At 47.5% G+C, this 15,985-nt stretch overlaps 1 protein-coding gene across 4 annotated transcripts in view; it reads right to left on the reverse strand.

Annotated features, from left to right (window-relative positions):
- The window catches only part of TUBGCP2 (tubulin gamma complex associated protein 2), a 24,323-nt gene continuing 8,338 nt past the window's right edge, over positions 1–15,985 (reverse strand). For all 4 annotated transcript variants that reach the window (XM_041404891.1, XM_041404892.1, XM_041404889.1 and 1 more), the window contains exons 7-19: positions 15,691–15,898; positions 14,461–14,660; positions 13,806–13,995; positions 13,138–13,283; positions 12,369–12,549; positions 11,255–11,435; positions 10,899–11,071; positions 9,726–9,854; positions 9,159–9,279; positions 6,658–6,801; positions 5,341–5,469; positions 4,451–4,614; positions 1–255 (exon numbers count right to left, since the gene is read on the reverse strand). In XM_041404891.1, coding sequence (XP_041260825.1) covers positions 150–255; positions 4,451–4,614; positions 5,341–5,469; positions 6,658–6,801; positions 9,159–9,279; positions 9,726–9,854; positions 10,899–11,071; positions 11,255–11,435; positions 12,369–12,549; positions 13,138–13,283; positions 13,806–13,995; positions 14,461–14,660; positions 15,691–15,898 — 2,072 coding nt within the window. In that variant the 3' untranslated portion in view covers positions 1–149. The remainder of the gene's footprint in view (positions 256–4,450; positions 4,615–5,340; positions 5,470–6,657; positions 6,802–9,158; positions 9,280–9,725; positions 9,855–10,898; positions 11,072–11,254; positions 11,436–12,368; positions 12,550–13,137; positions 13,284–13,805; positions 13,996–14,460; positions 14,661–15,690; positions 15,899–15,985) is intronic.

The following is a 15,985-nucleotide window of genomic DNA, read 5'->3' on the forward strand; positions in this document are numbered from 1 at the left end:
TTTATTTTACAACACACAAACACATCATTGTACAACATAGTAAAAAAAAAAAAAAAAGCCAACGAAAGCCTGAAGCATTACAGACACCTCAGGAGGGGGAAGGCTGCCCTGTGTCTGTGGCAGGGTTTGTTGGCAGCTGGGGCTGAGGCTCACTGGGCAGGCACGGCCAGGCGGGGCAGCAGCGGCGGTGCCTTCTGGCTGCGCTCGGCCGACATGTGCTCCAGGCGCTCCGTGTAGAACCCGTTGAAGTCCAACCTGAGGGACAAAATGGACAAAACGCACCTGAGGCAGGGCAGGAGTGAGCAGGAACCTCCCCCAGGACACCCACAGCGAGCCCTGTCCCTGTGTGGGATGGCCGTGCTGTGCCACAGGTGCTGGTGACACCTCGGTGCCCGTGCCTTGGCAGCAGGCCTTGGACAGGGAAATGCATCAGGAATCGTCCCAAATACACCGGGAAGGACCAAATGCTCACAGCTCTTCTCCACACCACACAGAGGGGTCTTGTGTGGACAAGGGTTGCTCAGTGTCAGCACTGCTGAAACCCCAGATTGACCAGCACTGAACTCTGGCACTAACTCCCACACCAAATCCACCCAGCAGCACAAAACGCTGAGGTTTCATCCCCACCATCCCCTGGCTAACACCAGGATGCTTCCCACAGATCCACAATTCACCAACACCAGCAAATAGCCAGAAGATGCTCAGCCACAAGTGACACTTGGAAAAGCCTCTCCAAAGCACTCAGCACCAGGGACACCACAATCCCACCTCACTGATAATCCAGAGTGATGCCACCCAGCCCCAGGCCTGCTGTCACCTTGCCATGGCAGATGCCACAGCAGCCACAGCCTGTGCAGCTCATGCACTCGTGTGCCCTGGATCACTGAGCAGGCAGTCAGTGCAAGCCCATGAGTCACACAAAAGTTACTCTCTCTCAAATTAGGCTGCTCCAGTACCAACTGAATGGGCACAATATTTGAGTTTCATGTTGCTTAACAACCTCACACAAATGGCAACAAATTGTTCCTTGACATTTTTTGGTGCCTGCAGAAAACAGAGCCTCGACAGATGGAATTTATCTGTTGCTCTCTCCTGGCTAAAAAGCTTTACATTGCTTTCATCCTGAGGAGTTGTACCAGGGAAACCTGACACTGAGGTGAGAGCACTGAGCAAGTTTTGACTCAAACACAAGGCCAGGACTCCTTGCTTTGAGGATCTGCTCCATCTCTAAAGCTGCTTCATTCCCAGCTCAGTCACTTGCAAATTTTGCTTGGCTTCCCTTTCAGCTGTTTTTAGTTTCAAGTGCTCCTTGATAACCATTTCTTCAGAATCTGTGTGGTGCTTCCTCAGCTTGTGCTTACGTGGCAGTTTCTTGCTTTGTGGCTGCACTCAGTGGGGCTTGCACCACTTCACATCCTGGTGACCTGCTCTGAGCTCAGCTTCCTCCACACTGGTAAGGGAAGGATGCCTGAAAACCACACTGATGTATTAAGAATTCTAAGAGAGGGGACTTAACTAATCCTGCTGACAAAGCCCTCTCCACTGTACTCCTTTTCACTCCTGAGATGTGTTGGAGTGACTGGAGAGTTCCTGCAGCTGCCAGCCCTCTGTCAGAACAGAGGTTTAGGCTGGAGATCAGGAGAGGTTTTTCCCCCAGAGGGTGCTGCCCAGGGCACTGCCCAGGCTCCCCAGGGAATGGGCACAGCCCTGAAGCTGCCAGAGCTCCAGGAGAGCTTGGACACTGCTCCCAGGGTGGGATTGTTGGGGTGTCTGTGCAGGGACTGGATGATCCTTGTTGGTCCCTTTCACCTCAGGAGATTTTCTCATTCTAGCCTATGACACACCTGAGCAGGACTTGGGCATAGCAGACAGAGATCTGTCACCTGTGAGCTCTGAAGGAAACCCTCTGCATCTCCATCTCCTGTTGTTTGATGCCACAAATAAAATGTCTCAGTACCACAAAATGAATGTGATAACCAGGATCAAATAAATGATGAGCAAGTACCAGAACTGTGAATTTTGTTATTTATCTGACATGTTGATGATCCTTGTTGGAAAGCAGTCCCATAAAAAGGTTATAAATTAGAAAAAAGTGGTATGTCTTACAAACTCTTCCTTATAAACTCTCAAATATGTTATTTCAGATGGCAACTGTCTCCACTCTGCTTCTCAGGTTCCTGTTGCCATAGAGCCCAGGCCTGGAGCCAACAATCCCTCCAACCTGAATGGGAGCTAAATGTCACCTCTGGGCATTCATGGTGGGGCTCCCACTCCTTAAACCAGCCCTGAGCAGCTCATGGGATTGGAAAGGCAGGTCCCACGGGCTGTTCACATCCAGGATTCCTGCTAAGGAAATGGGGACATCTGGGGTGACAGGAAAGGTCCAGCAGGTCTTGGTGAAGACTCAAAAGTGGTCCCAGAGAGTGAAGGCTAGGGGGGGACTTGATAGTGATGACAGCCCTGGTGGCACAAGGACAGGGGCGTGGGAACAAAGGGAGGACAAAGCACCCAGGCCCTCCTCTGAGCCTCTGGGTGCACTGAGCCAGTGCCCACAGCACAAAGCAGGGACAGCAGCACTGTACCCTCTGCATCATCACACTTCTCCTTTCCCCTGAAGCAGGAAGTGCTGGTTGCAAAACCCAACCTCTCTGTACACGAAGAACCAGCTGCAGAGGTTTCACAGCTCAGGAGTCACCTGCTGGCCCCAGCTGACCCCCCAGTGGGGGCTGTGACACTGATGGAGCAGCTCCTGGCTGTGGCACCCTGGGCAGGACACACAGCCAGGCTGTGGGGTGCAGCACCAGCTTGTCCCACTGTCCTGGCACGTGTGTGACATTCCCACCACGACAGAGTAGGTGATTTGGCATTTAGCACTGTGTTGGCCATGTCCCCAGTGCCCTGGGGTCATGGAGTGAGCTGCCATCAAGATCTCCTGGATGGAGCACCATGAACAAGCCCCTCTGTTGGAACTTGTACTGGAGATGGTAAAATTGTTAAAAAAAGGGTAAATGAGGAGAGCTGGAGCACTGAGGAGCAGGAAATGCTCCTGCCTGGGTGACTCAAGTGCCTGTGGTCCCAATCCCTGAATCTAACCCGAGTCTGGATGCTCCTGTGACAGCCAGCAGTGATGGCAGCCAGGGAACAGGGAGAGCTTAACCCTGCCAGCCTTTCCTACAGATGGATCCTGCCTGGAACCTGCCACAGCCTGATGATGATGAACTGCGACCTCCAGGCAGATGAAGGGTGACAGAAAATGTTAAGAAGCCACACCAGCCTTTCCCAAAAGGTCCTGCAGAGACTTGGCTGCCCTGGTTAGTCCTGAAAGGAACAACAACCACAGCCACACAGTTTTTTTTGAGAAATTCCAAGATGAGGAGAAGACCTCTGACTCTGGTCACTTCAGAGATGGAGCCAGCCTGGGTTCTCAGGGCTGTGGAGAAGGCTCCTCACCTACATTCCCATTTCAGGGACTCAGCAGCACCCACAGGGGCAGCTCTGTTTGGCAGGGAGCTGCTCCCCTGACAGGGGATGGAAGCAGGAGAGCTCAGAACACCAAGCAGCCTTGGGGCACTGCCAGGGGCTGAGTAAACCTGGACAAGTGGCTGGACAAGAAGTTCCCAGAAGAAAAGGACAAGGGGAAGCACAGTCTCCTGTGGGAATACTTCAGCTAACAAGTGTCTGCAAAGTACCAAGAATCCTGACAGCCCTGTCAGATGCTGTCAGAAACAGCACCAGGAGGTAACAACAATCTCCTTAAAAAACATTTGTGAAACATTTCCTCTCTCTGCTTTCAGGTGCAGCACATCTCAACAGAGCTGAGAGGGTATCAGCCAGCCATAAAATGTATCCAGTACAGATGGACAGGGAACAGAACTTCCAGGGGGGCTTTTATTGAAAAAGCAACACAGTGGTTATAAACCCAGCAGCAAAACTTCCATCTGCTTTCTCTCTCCCCCCACATCCTGTGCACCTGAGTTTTATGTATTTCTGAAGGAATTTTGATTTCCAAGAAACTGCTTATTTAAATAAATGCAATATGGGAACTTAAAATAGACACTTTATGATCAAACCTTTGTGTGATTTTCTCATCTTGGAATACTTACCCTGTATTTGGAAATTGGTTTATTTACTGTCTCCAGAGTGAGACAATCTCCAGGAAAACTAGCACTACATTTACAATATTAATGGACAAATTTCACACAATTCAAAGGAATATGTTTTGGGTTTTCCTAAAGCCTAGGGTTGAAATGCAAAGCAAAATGATCTGGTTTGGAAGGGACCTCAAAGCCCATCTCATCCCAACCCCCTGCCATGGACAGGGACACCCTCCTCTAGCCCAGGTTGCTCAGAGCTCCTAAATATACATATTTCTCAGCTATAATGAACATTTCCTGAGCTGAATCTGGGACCCAGGGAAGGGGAAGTGACAGCCAGAGAAGGCCTGGCTCACCTGTAGATGATGTTGAGCATGCTGTGCTCGCAGTCATTGGTGCTGTACACGCTCAGTTTGTCCAGCAGGTCCAGCAGATGCGTGGAGAAATTGCTGTCAAACTTGTTGATGGTGGCTTCAAAGCCAGATGTGAGGTGCAGGCTGTCAGCATGCTCTGCTAAAAGCTGCAAAGACACAGTGGCCCCATGTGTTTGCTGATCTGCACTTGCCAAGGGGCTGCAGTTATTCCCTCTGTTCCCTAACCTGCTCAAAACCACTGCCATCAAAGCTTCACAGCTGCTCAGCCTCTGAAATGAACCTTTCAAAGTCCTTGGTAGCTGAAAGCCCTGCTGTGCCCAGCCTGGGAGAAGCCCAAGTAGATCCCAGCTGAGTTACCCACAGACACATGCTACCATTGCTCATTTTCAAGCAGGAGGAAAAGCCAGTAGGCAGAAAATGTGTGTTGTCTAAAAGAGGCTGTGACCCTGGAGCTCTGTGACTGCAGTGGTGATGCAGTGTGTGCCAGAGGGGCTTCCAGAGGGACAGGAGGATCTGTTAGCCACAGAGCAAATCCCCTGTGCATCCAGACAGAAACAGGGACAAGACAGATCCCCTGGCTATGAAAGCCATGGACTGCAAAGAGCCCCACTCACACTCTGGGAATGGTGAAGTGCTGGCATTTCAGAAAGCCTGGATGTGGCTCTGCACAGCTGAAAAAACAAGTGAAAACTCAAAAAAAAACCAGTGCAGGGACTGCTGTGGGAGACAGGGTCTTCAAAGCAGACTTTGAGAACACCAGCAGCACACCACACTGCCCACAATTCCACAAATACTGTGCTTTTGGGGCCAGAGGTGGTCTAGAAACCAGGAAGGGCTACCTGCAAGTGGCCACCCTGGCCAGAGTGTCCCACCTTGTTGGTCAGCTTCTTCTTGGCAGCCTCCTCAGCACGCTCCTCCTCGGTGGGAGGGCCCAGCATGGTGCCATGCTCAAGGCTGAGCCTCTCCATCTCACTGTCCAGCTTCATGCTCTGGGTGAACCTCTGGCAAGGGGACAGAGTTGGGACATGGTTACAGCCCGTTTCTTCCATTGTGGCACAGCACAAGGCTCAGTTGTGCCCACCCCAACTCCCAGGAAAGCTAACTCTGAGTCTGAATTCAGCATGCTTGTCTGAGGTTGGAAATGGGGCTGTGTACTCTATCCCCATCTGTCAGAGCTGGGGCAGTTCTCTTCTGTTCTTTGGGCAGTTTTCTTTATCTCTCCCACAGCCAATCCTCCCTCCAGGAGATCACTTCTGTTAATGGGCCATTAATTATTAATTATCTTCTGTTCATGGCCAGAGAGTGTCCCTGCAGGGCTGATAAAATTCCATCATCCATTGGGAGATGCTCTGCCCAGGGGAGGAGCCAAGCATTCCTACCTGGATACAATCTGAGCCTGGAACAGCACAGCAGCCGTTGCCCCCTGCATTCCCAGAGGAGCAGCTTTCTCCTGCCCTGCATTCCCAGAGGAGCAGCTTTCTCCTGCCCTGCATTCCCAGAGGAACACCAGGCCCATCTCCAGCAGCCCTGGAGCTCCAGAGGAAAACTGCAGCCTTGTGCAGGATCCCTGCTCCAGCAGAACCACAGCTGGCACTGCAGGAGGGCTGAGCCCCCATGGGATGGGACTGTGCCACCACCCTGACACACAGGGGGTCAGGTCCTGTTCTAACTCTGGCAGTGTTTTTTTGTTTGTACTACTGCATTTGTATTTTCCTAGTAAAGAACTGTTATTTCCTGCTCCCATGTTTGCTTGAGAGCCCCTTAATTTCAAAATTATAACAATTCAGAAGGAGTGGGTTTACATTTTCCATTTCAAGGGAGGCTCCTGCCTTCCTTAGCAGACACCTGTCTTTTCAAATCAAGACAATGCTGATACACAGATCTCCCAAAACCCACTGCAAAGTGGGTTTTAGAAGAGCTGTGGGCTCCCTGATGCTGGAATGTGCCCCTCACCTAGAGGGTCTCTAGAGGGACAACTTACACCTCAAGAGAGGGAATTTGGTCCATATGAACCTGACCTCAACATGGAAAAAAGAGGATTTTGTGGAGTAAGAAGCCACAGAAACCACTTGGGAGAGGTGTGAGCTGTCAAGCCCCAAAGCTGCTGATGGAAGGAACAGAGGCAAGTCCACGTGGGGCTGGCACAGGGACTGCCAGGGCTGGCAGTGGCACAGGGAGGCTGTACACACCTGCATGCAGTTGGTGAACATGACACACACAGACATCAGCTTGGAGAAGATCTTGAGCAGCTCTGGGTTGGTGAGCATGCAGTCCTTCAGGCAGTTGTCCAGGAAGCTCGTGTGGTGGCTCAGGACATCGTCAATGTTGGATGCCTGTGACAGGACAGCCCAACAATGACAAAACAAACCAGGGCTGCTGTGCTGCTCTGCCCCAAAGCTGCAGCCCAGCACCCTGCCTCTGACAGGGACCTCTCAGAGTGAGGAACTCCTCGTGTAGCTCCCAGAAACAACCTGAGAGGGAAACTGCATCTGCATTGATGCCTTCAACAGCCCCTCACAGGCTTTAAACCTTTGATTTGTCACATCACTGCACACAAATCATGCTTGCTTTGAAGGGATTGAGTTATTTGCTTTATGAACTTGCATTTCCTCTGTTTTTAAATCTGCTTGTCAGGCCACTCCCACCTTCACAACCTCAGTAAAGTCAGCGAAAACAAGAGGAAAAGAGAAAAACAAATCGAAGAATCTTAAATGTCAATCAGCTTATCATTAAAACATACAGGCTATTCAGAAATATGCTTTAGGAACCACTAAGGAACTGGGACATGCAGTGCTGGGAGGATTCTGTAAGATTTTTGTTCATCTCTGCTGCTCCAACAGGCTGTTTCAGTCTTGAGTTTTAAATGATAGATTAAAACTCCCTCTCACTGTACAGTGCTGAAGCTCAAACACAAATCAAGCTCAGGAAAGAACCACAGGACTAAAATTGCCACAGCATCCACATTGCTCCAGCAGGACCAATGCAGGAAACCCCTCCCACATTATGGGGATTTTGGAAGGAATTTTGAATGAGTTGGAGATAGGATTTATGAGTTTTTAGATGATGTGGTTTATTTCTCTTATTTTCTACACAGGTAGGAAGGGTGAGTTTGGCTCCTATCTTTCTATTTTTATTGCATGGTTTAGAAGGTTACAAGACCACTAGTTACAAGATCTTTTAAGGATTTATTGACTAATAAAACACTGCCAACAAGGGTATTTGTGCTTTTGACCCACTCCTTACATATTTTGTCTTATGGACTCATGCTACAGTGTCAGCTTTCTTAGCCAATCATGTTATGACACACAAACCTACAGTACTGCATTCTAAACTTCTTGTTTACCCTTGCAACTACTTTTGGTTTTTCTATATCTTAAACTCTAAACCTCTAAACTTTCCTCTTCTTAGCTTTACATGATTCTGCTTTAAACTATAAATTCACATTCTCCCTTCTAGCACCTAAGTTTGGAAGCCTTTTCCAAGGTCTCAGATCAAATCCTGGGTTTAATTCTAAGCTTTGGCTTACAGGCCCAAAGTTCTGAGAATTCCCTGCATTTCAGTTTCCAGCATCACATCCCTTTAAGCTACTGCAGAACAGGGATAAATGCAGCTTTCTAATGCATGAAGATGATGATGAAGTTGTGAAGACGAAGATCCCAGCTACAATTTTAGGAACAGAGCACCTTATCTTCAAGTGAAAATGCTCAAGAGAGAAGTGTGACAAATGAAATGCACCACAAGGCACTACACATGAGACCAGTGAGGATCATCCTTTTCCCCCTAAAATACAAATTAAAGGAGAACACAGGGACAGGTAACTTCAACAACAGCCTCTATGCAAGTAAAGTAAACTGAGTGATATATTTTGCAAATCTAAACTTGCAATAAGATTAAGAAATAAGTACAATTCCCAGATTATCCAGGAGCTTGACACAGGAACCCTTCTCATTCAGAAGTTCTTGCCAAGAACATGCAGAGACACAATCCCAGACCTGCTCCCTCCTGTGAATTCTCCAGGAAAAAAAACATGACAGAGCATCAAAATCTTGGCTAGCTGACCCCAAAAACCTAAGGCAGGATCAGATGATGCTGAAGATCCACAAGGGCCATCAGACAGCTGCCAGGAGAGCTGATTGCAGGGGTGTTGGGTGGTTTGGTACCTCAGGAGAATGTTTTTCAGAGTGCAAGAGGACAAAGATGCACAACCCAGAAGTGTCTGATGATCACAGGGTGCCTACCAGAGGGAATAATAATAATAATAATAATAATAATAATAATAATAATGCCAGTCCTTGGCAGGTTAATGGAAGGGAAAGCACAGGCTCTACTTCCAGGAGCACTGTAACTCAGCCAAGGAATCAGCTGGAGATGCCTGGACTGGTTTATGATCTTTGCACTCTGTGATCTCTTCTGCACTATGATCTTTTCTCCTGTGTAGAAGAATGTTGAGCAGAACCTGCCTTTACATAACAAGGAGCAGAGTGAGCTGGGCACAGACAGGGAGATGCAGCACAGGAAAGGGATGTATGACTAATCAAGCAGAAAGGTGGTGCAGAACAGCAGCACTCTGCAACGTGGCAGGAACAGCAGCTCCCAGATATTTAAATGCCTCCAACAAAACCAAGAGACAGCTGCAGCTACTGGAATTAGGCATTACATCTGTTAAGACTTCCATTCCAACTTCACTCACCAGCTTCAGGTTCTTCTCCAGAATGTGCCATGTTGGCTCCATCACCTCAAACATCATGTAATACTGGATATTCTGCACAAAATTCAGCATCCGCTGCCGCAGTGTGAAAGCACCAGCAAACCTAGGGGAGAAATCACACCCACACAGCTCAGAGCTAGCAAATGCCACGGAGAACTATCAGCAGCCTTGCACAGCCAAGCAGAGAGCTAAATATTTCTGTCCTAGCAAATGCCTTGCTGCAGTGTGAGAGGGATTATAGTCACTGCAAAGCATCTCTGATTATTTTCCATGGCTTTCCATCAATTAGTAGAGTCAGAGTTTTGAACCTGTCATAGGCTTTAAATATTTGCTCATATACAACTAAAATTTTGATATTAAATACTAAAGCAACTTTACAAACAACTATTGAGCGAAACCTAAAATGTTACAAATTGACGTCGCTGAGCCTGTAAGACATTTTTAAGGATCTTTTCCAGCTCAGTATTGTCTGAGCTATGGCATGAGGTATCTAATAAGCAAGAAGGAGACCCAAAATTGAAAACAAAACAAAACAAAAACAAGCTGTACCACTTAGCTGAGTGCAGAGAGAATTGCTTGGCTGTCTTATTACTGATCCAAACATTGCACAGCTGCCTTTCCACGTGCTTGCAGTAGAACATGTGTCTGAAAAGCATCTGGTACCTTGTCAGTGCCTTCCTGGAAAGAAAGGAGAAGCCCATCCAGATGAAGGCCTGCTCTGATTGACAGACCAAGCTGTGAAGGCTGAGGCTGCTCAGAGGTAAAGAGACTTTACACAATATGTTCCTCACGCCTTCAGACGCGCGCAGATCTGCGCTGAACCGAAGCAACAGAGCCACATTTGCAACCACCCCAAAGAATTCCTCTCCAAGGAGACCCTCCTCCATATTTCCTGCCAGTGGGTACATCACCAGCCTCCTTAATTCCCTCGAGCTCCAGGCAGGGGTCACTCACACGGGCCGGGCTGGGAGGGAATGTTCAGACACTGTGGTCACTGTGCTAAGGCCGAGATGGTCACCCAAGAATTCACCAGGATTTTAGAATTCACCCAAGAATTTAGCCAGATTTTCCAAAAAAGGGGAGGAAAAGCTGTAACCAAGCTCCAGGCAGCATTACCCCACCAGCAATGCACTGTCACAAGCAGATGGGGCTGCTTATTTATAGCTCTGGGACTGGATTCAGGTCTGTGCTCAGACACTTGGGCGTAGGTGTCTGCAGAGCTCCAGTCGATACAGTTCAGGAAACCTTACCAAATCCTATTTTCACTTCCATAGCTACCACCAGAGCTAACACACTCTGTTGGGAAGGAAGAGACAAAATTCCAAAAGCATCGCGTTGTTAGGAAAGTCACAACGATTCAATGGAATTTTTAGAGGGGAAATTAAGGGAGGAGTTAATTGCTGGCATTCAGCAATTTGAAATCTGCCACTCTGTTCAGTCAATGCTGCTTGTCCCATTTGCTTGTGGCTCACAGCAGTGTTTCTCCAGGGAAACAAGAAGCAAATTCCTAAGAAAAATGGACCATTTGGTCCCTCCCAACTCAGTTAAATGCAAAATAGCCTGTTACAGTAGCAACAGCCTGAATTCCTTGAGTCTGCAACCAGAGATACCAGAAAGTGTGTTTTCTTCTGCTCTCCAGCTTTGAGGAGTGTTTGATTCTTGCATGGAAAGCCTCTTGTGAGAGCACATGCCTGTTTTTCCCTCAGTGGATTGATGCCTTACCTGTTTATGATGAGGGACAGAGGCCACTTCACAATGTAGTCGAAGGAAAAGGCCTCCAGGCCACTGAGGGTGAGCTCTGTGGGCTCTGCACTGATGATGGCCTTCTCCTGCTTTGTTTCTATGGCCAACACCCTCAGGAGCTGTGTGATGAGGTCATGAGGCATCAAGTCAATCTGTAAGGGAAGAGCAGGATAAAAATGAAGCCACAGGACACCCACAGGTGCAGTGGAACAACAGCAAGGTGCCCAAGGTCAGTCACTGCTGTCACACCAGGAAACAGCAGGTTCTCACAGGCACACAGATCTCCCAGGCCTTCTGCTCAAAGTCAATTCTCTTGTGCTTCCACCCATTCTCACCTTTAAATCATCCTTGAAGGGATCAGTGTTGGCTGTGCTCATTCTCAGGGCTAATTCCAGCAGAGCCTCCAGCCTTGTTGTTATGATGTCATCCACAGGCTTCTTAAGTTCCTCCTCTGTCAGATCCATGAAGTGAACAAAAAAGTCCCCTTGATCCATCAGGAAATAGTGTTTTATAGATCTGCTCAAGAAAATGAAGGGACAAGTGATGACTTTTCTCAAAGCCCAGGTTAATCCAGACCAAACCTAAAGGAACAAATGCAATCAATTCAACGAGCCTGTGGGGCTTGATCACAAAATGTTTCTCTTTCTGGAGAGCCCATAGCCATAAATAACCAGTTTGGAGATTAGTCTTTTATGGATGTCTCCTCCTCCCTACCTCCTCAGTCAGGACACTTCTCTGCAGTCAGATCAAGGCTGCTGCTGTTTTTTGGGGGTTTTTTGCCTAAAAAAATGAAAAAAACCCAAACCTAGGTGTGCTGAGTGCAGGCTCCTGCACACCTCCTGTCCTGAACAACTCCCAGATCTGCTCCAGCCAAGGGGCAGCTGCCAATTCTGAGAAGAATCCTGCACTCCTCTCAATGAACAAATATCTGTGCTGATTTTTAAAATCCAGCAGGCTTTTGCTGTAACAGGACACATGAACTTGGATTTTCACCTGGCACCAGGGAGAGTTACTATGGTGGGCATGGAGCTTGGAAGCAGTTCTGAGGTGAGCCAGAGGATTAACCAAGTGCCTGGCCAGAGATCACTCAGGATAACTGCAGGCTTTGGAGCAAAAATAGGAGCACAGCCATAACACAGTGTGGCTCCAGACTCCTGATCTGGGCTAGACAAAGCCCTGACACAGTTTTGGCAACAGCCTTCCAAGGAAGCTGGACCAGAGACCCCCAGACATCTTTCCCACTCAACATTTCTAGAATTTTAGACTTTTTTTTTTTCTCTCTCTTCAGAGAAAAAAAAAATCCAACTCTTATTTTTTAGGTCAACCTTTCTAAATGGAAATAGAGAGAACACCTTGGTAATATCCCAAGAGAACAGAGCTAACTTCAAAAATGTATGTCCCTTAGCAGAACCAATCTATTTATCATGCATTTAGTAAAATAAATCCAACCTTAGGTGAGCCACCAGCTCTTTCTCCTCCATCAGGAAGTCCAGAAGAACTTTGCTGGCATAGTTATATGCTTTTTCTATTTGTTCCACATAGGCTCTCTCCTTTAAAGTGTAGATGACCTCTTTGGCCACAGGGCAGGTGACATCTCGCCCACATTCCCGCACAACATTTAAATATTTCCCTGAAATTAAAAAGAAAGAATGTCCCATATTCATACCTGCTGTACAGCCAACAGGGAAACTTCCACACCACCCCCCTTCAAGAGGAAGATGGGCTGAGAAATGTTTACACTACATTGTGCTCAAAGTTAGAAAGGATTTAGGCACCTTTCAAAAGATGATATAGAAATTAAAAACAGGCAACTGGTATCACACTTAAGGAGATTTAAAAATGGTTTGGTTTCCCAGTGATGACAAAACAACTCTGCAGGTGGCCTGAAACTTTTTTTGAAGTCACTTTTGGAGGGCTTTGTACAAGGCTAAGAGGCTGAATGCCTAAATTAACACTCAGATAGTCAAACCTCAGCTGCCCAGCCCCATCCAGCTAGGAAACCTACCCACAAAACAGCAGTGAGACAGACAGCTCCCCTTGCTGCTGGGCTCCTGTGTTCTTTTATTTAAAGGGTTTGGGGTTCTTTTTAAATCTGGCTCTTCTACTGCTCTCAATTCAGCTGAACAACCCCATAAAGTGGCAAGGCACGGTGACATTTCCTTTCTCATCACACAAGACCAGCTTGTCTCAAGGTTCCTGTCACAGCAGAAGCACCTACCTGTGCTTAGGATTTTGTCAGCCATTTTCTGCAAGAAGGAGGGAATCTGCTGCTGAACAACAGTGTACCTCTGATCCCAGTACTTGTCATTATAGTCCTCCTGAATCTTCTCCTTCTGCAGCTCATGCTCCTCCACCATGAACTCACTGAACAGTTAAAGCAGATGTTTAGGGGCAGGAAGTGGTACAATGAGGATTACTGGTTTTGACCTGCAAACTGGTAATGTGATCTATCAGAAATAAGGTCTCATGAGGACAAATCCAATCAAGAACTGAAATTAGTCTGCTTGTGAAGCAAGAGGAAAAGCACTATGCAGTGTCTCTGATGATCTGCAATGAGAAACAGAATTTTACAGGGTCCATAAACCAAGGCTAAACATTATCTGTTTGTCAGTGCAGGGGTGAGGAAACTGGCCTTTGTTACCAGCAGAAAGGCATTAATTTCAGATATTTTACCTTCAGCTTTGCCCCCACCTTAGGATTCTGAAAATGTGGGAAATAGAAATGCTGCATAAACCATGAAATACAGCAAAATGCTTCAAATGACTCTACAAAAGCCAAAAAACTTCCAAGAGGGTTGTTTCAGGCCCCCAGGAGACACAGACTTGACAAAGCAGATCAGTATTTCTGAAGTTTTGCATTTCATTTTTACTGTTAACTGTTCTTTACCTGTATGGATCATTAATGATGCCTCTATATATCCATTTTTCCAGGATTTCAAAGTAAGGCACGCTGGCTGCCTTGGTTAAATACAGGCACAGCTCCTGGGCCTGGCTGTCCCCTGTGTAATTGAAAGTCTTGTCATGGAGCAAGCTCAGGGTTGATCCTCCCATACACTCACCCTTATCCACAGAAGTAGCTGGAATTTCAAAACAAACAAACAAACAAACAAAAAACAACAATATGAGACACTCACATCTTGAAACAAAACCCAAAATGGTCCCCAAATTGGACATGGCCCCCTGCGCTGCCTGTGTAGCTGTAAGCAAGGGGCTGGATTAGGAAATTCCAGGGATTGTACCCACACAGAGCTGGAGAGGAGTCTGAAAAGGAGTTGAGGAGAGGCAGTAGTGTGGATACAGCTGATGGGAAGGGCAAGGGCTGTGTAGGCAAAAGGCACTGAGGTGCCTCCTGACAGCTCCAAGGGCACATTCAGCCTTAGAACCTGAGTGCTCTTCTCCAGAAGAAGTGCAGTGCCCTCACAAGTACAATTCCCCTGGGCTTTCTTCTTTAATAAAGCAGGAAATCAAAATGAGACATGCCCAGCCTGCTTGGCTACCCTGCAGCTCTCACAACCTGTAAGGACTGTATTTTGGAAATTTACCCAGTGAAGCCAGAATCTCCAGGGTTCTCATTGTGGGCTGGATGTAAAACCACAGCTTCTGCAGTGACAGAAGGCCCTGCCTCTGAAGATGCTCGAGCTGGGTAATTAATATCATGTATTCCTTGATTAGAGTCCGCATGGCTGCAGCCAGAGCGTGATTTACCTGTCCATACTCAAAGGAGGACTTCTCCTCTATAAACCTGTAAAAAGCAAAATGAAAACTCTGTCAGGCAATGCAACTTGTGTGATTTTCAGGAAGTTCTGCCTTGAGGACACTGTGCAGGCACACCAGTAGATCCCATGCTGGGAAGCACACCAGTCCCTCCCCCCTTGTTTCCCATCCCACACTTCCTAGAAGGGAAAGCTGTGGGAAGATGCTTCCTCTCCAGCCACAAGGGAACTAGAACCATTTGTAAAAGCACTGTGTAGAAAGTGGAACCAGCACACAAAGGTTCTCTCAGTCCTGGATGCCCAGAGAGGAGCAAAAAGCAGGAAATATGGAGAATTTCATAGCAGAGTGGGAAGAGAAGCCAGAACAGGCAGACATACCATAATTGCATTTTACCTGAAGTTACCAAGGCCAAGCCTGGAAAGAACAAAGCTGTGTGAATGAATAAGTGAACTGCAGCACAGAGGAAAAACCCAGCAAAGCTAAAACTGACCCAAATAAATTGTCACTCATTTTATACCCGTTATAGGAATGTGCCCCCTGTTGACTGAGTGACAAAACTATCCTTTGTCCCCTTAAAAAGGAAACAAGACCAGAAGTGGCTCTCCTCGATTAGGTGAAAAGGCATCTCATAGGACCTGGGGGACTTCAACTTAAGGATAGCCAACTGGACAGGAGCCAAAAAGTCCTGCCTGGGCAATTCACTAGAAAAAGAAGAGAACAAAGAAACTAATGGCTTTTGTGAGGTGTTTTACCAGGAGCAAGGACTCTTGCACCCGGCTTGGTTTTTCTCTGTAAAGAGTTTTGTTATTTTGCCTTTTTTAAAAACTTTTTTGTTTCCAACACTACCACAGAAGCCATCCTGCTGATTTTATGCCTCCAGAGGTAGCTGAGCTATCTTGGGTGTGAAATAGATCTCCAAGAGCTGATGAGACCTGGCTCGAGGAGACTCCTATTTCACCCCGTAGCTCAAATTAAGCATGGAAGGTAACACCTGCCCAATGGCAGATTCTCTATTCTCACAAGAGAGCCTCCTCCCCTGACAAAATCCAGCTCAGTACCTGGTGACAGCAGAGTAACTGGCTGCCACAGGAAGAATCCTGGTCACCAACTCCTTGATGGACAAGTCCAGGTTTGGATCGAGTGAGAAGGCTCTGTTCTGCCTGCCCACGAGGGCCTGTGCTGTGATGTACCTTCCATCCACGCCAATCAGCACGTACAGCAAGTCCTCCACAATCATGGATTCCTGGGAGGCCAGGGGCAAAGTGCCTGTTCCCAAAGAGGAGACAAAAAAAGGACACAATGTGCCATCATCCACCTGTTTCAGTCTCGTACTTTGCTTTCCTGGAGAACAGA

Source organism: Onychostruthus taczanowskii, unplaced genomic scaffold (assembly GCF_017590055.1).
Source record: "Onychostruthus taczanowskii isolate IOZ18803 unplaced genomic scaffold, ASM1759005v1 scaffold22, whole genome shotgun sequence".
In the NCBI taxonomy this organism is placed as follows: Eukaryota; Metazoa; Chordata; class Aves; order Passeriformes; family Passeridae; genus Onychostruthus; species Onychostruthus taczanowskii.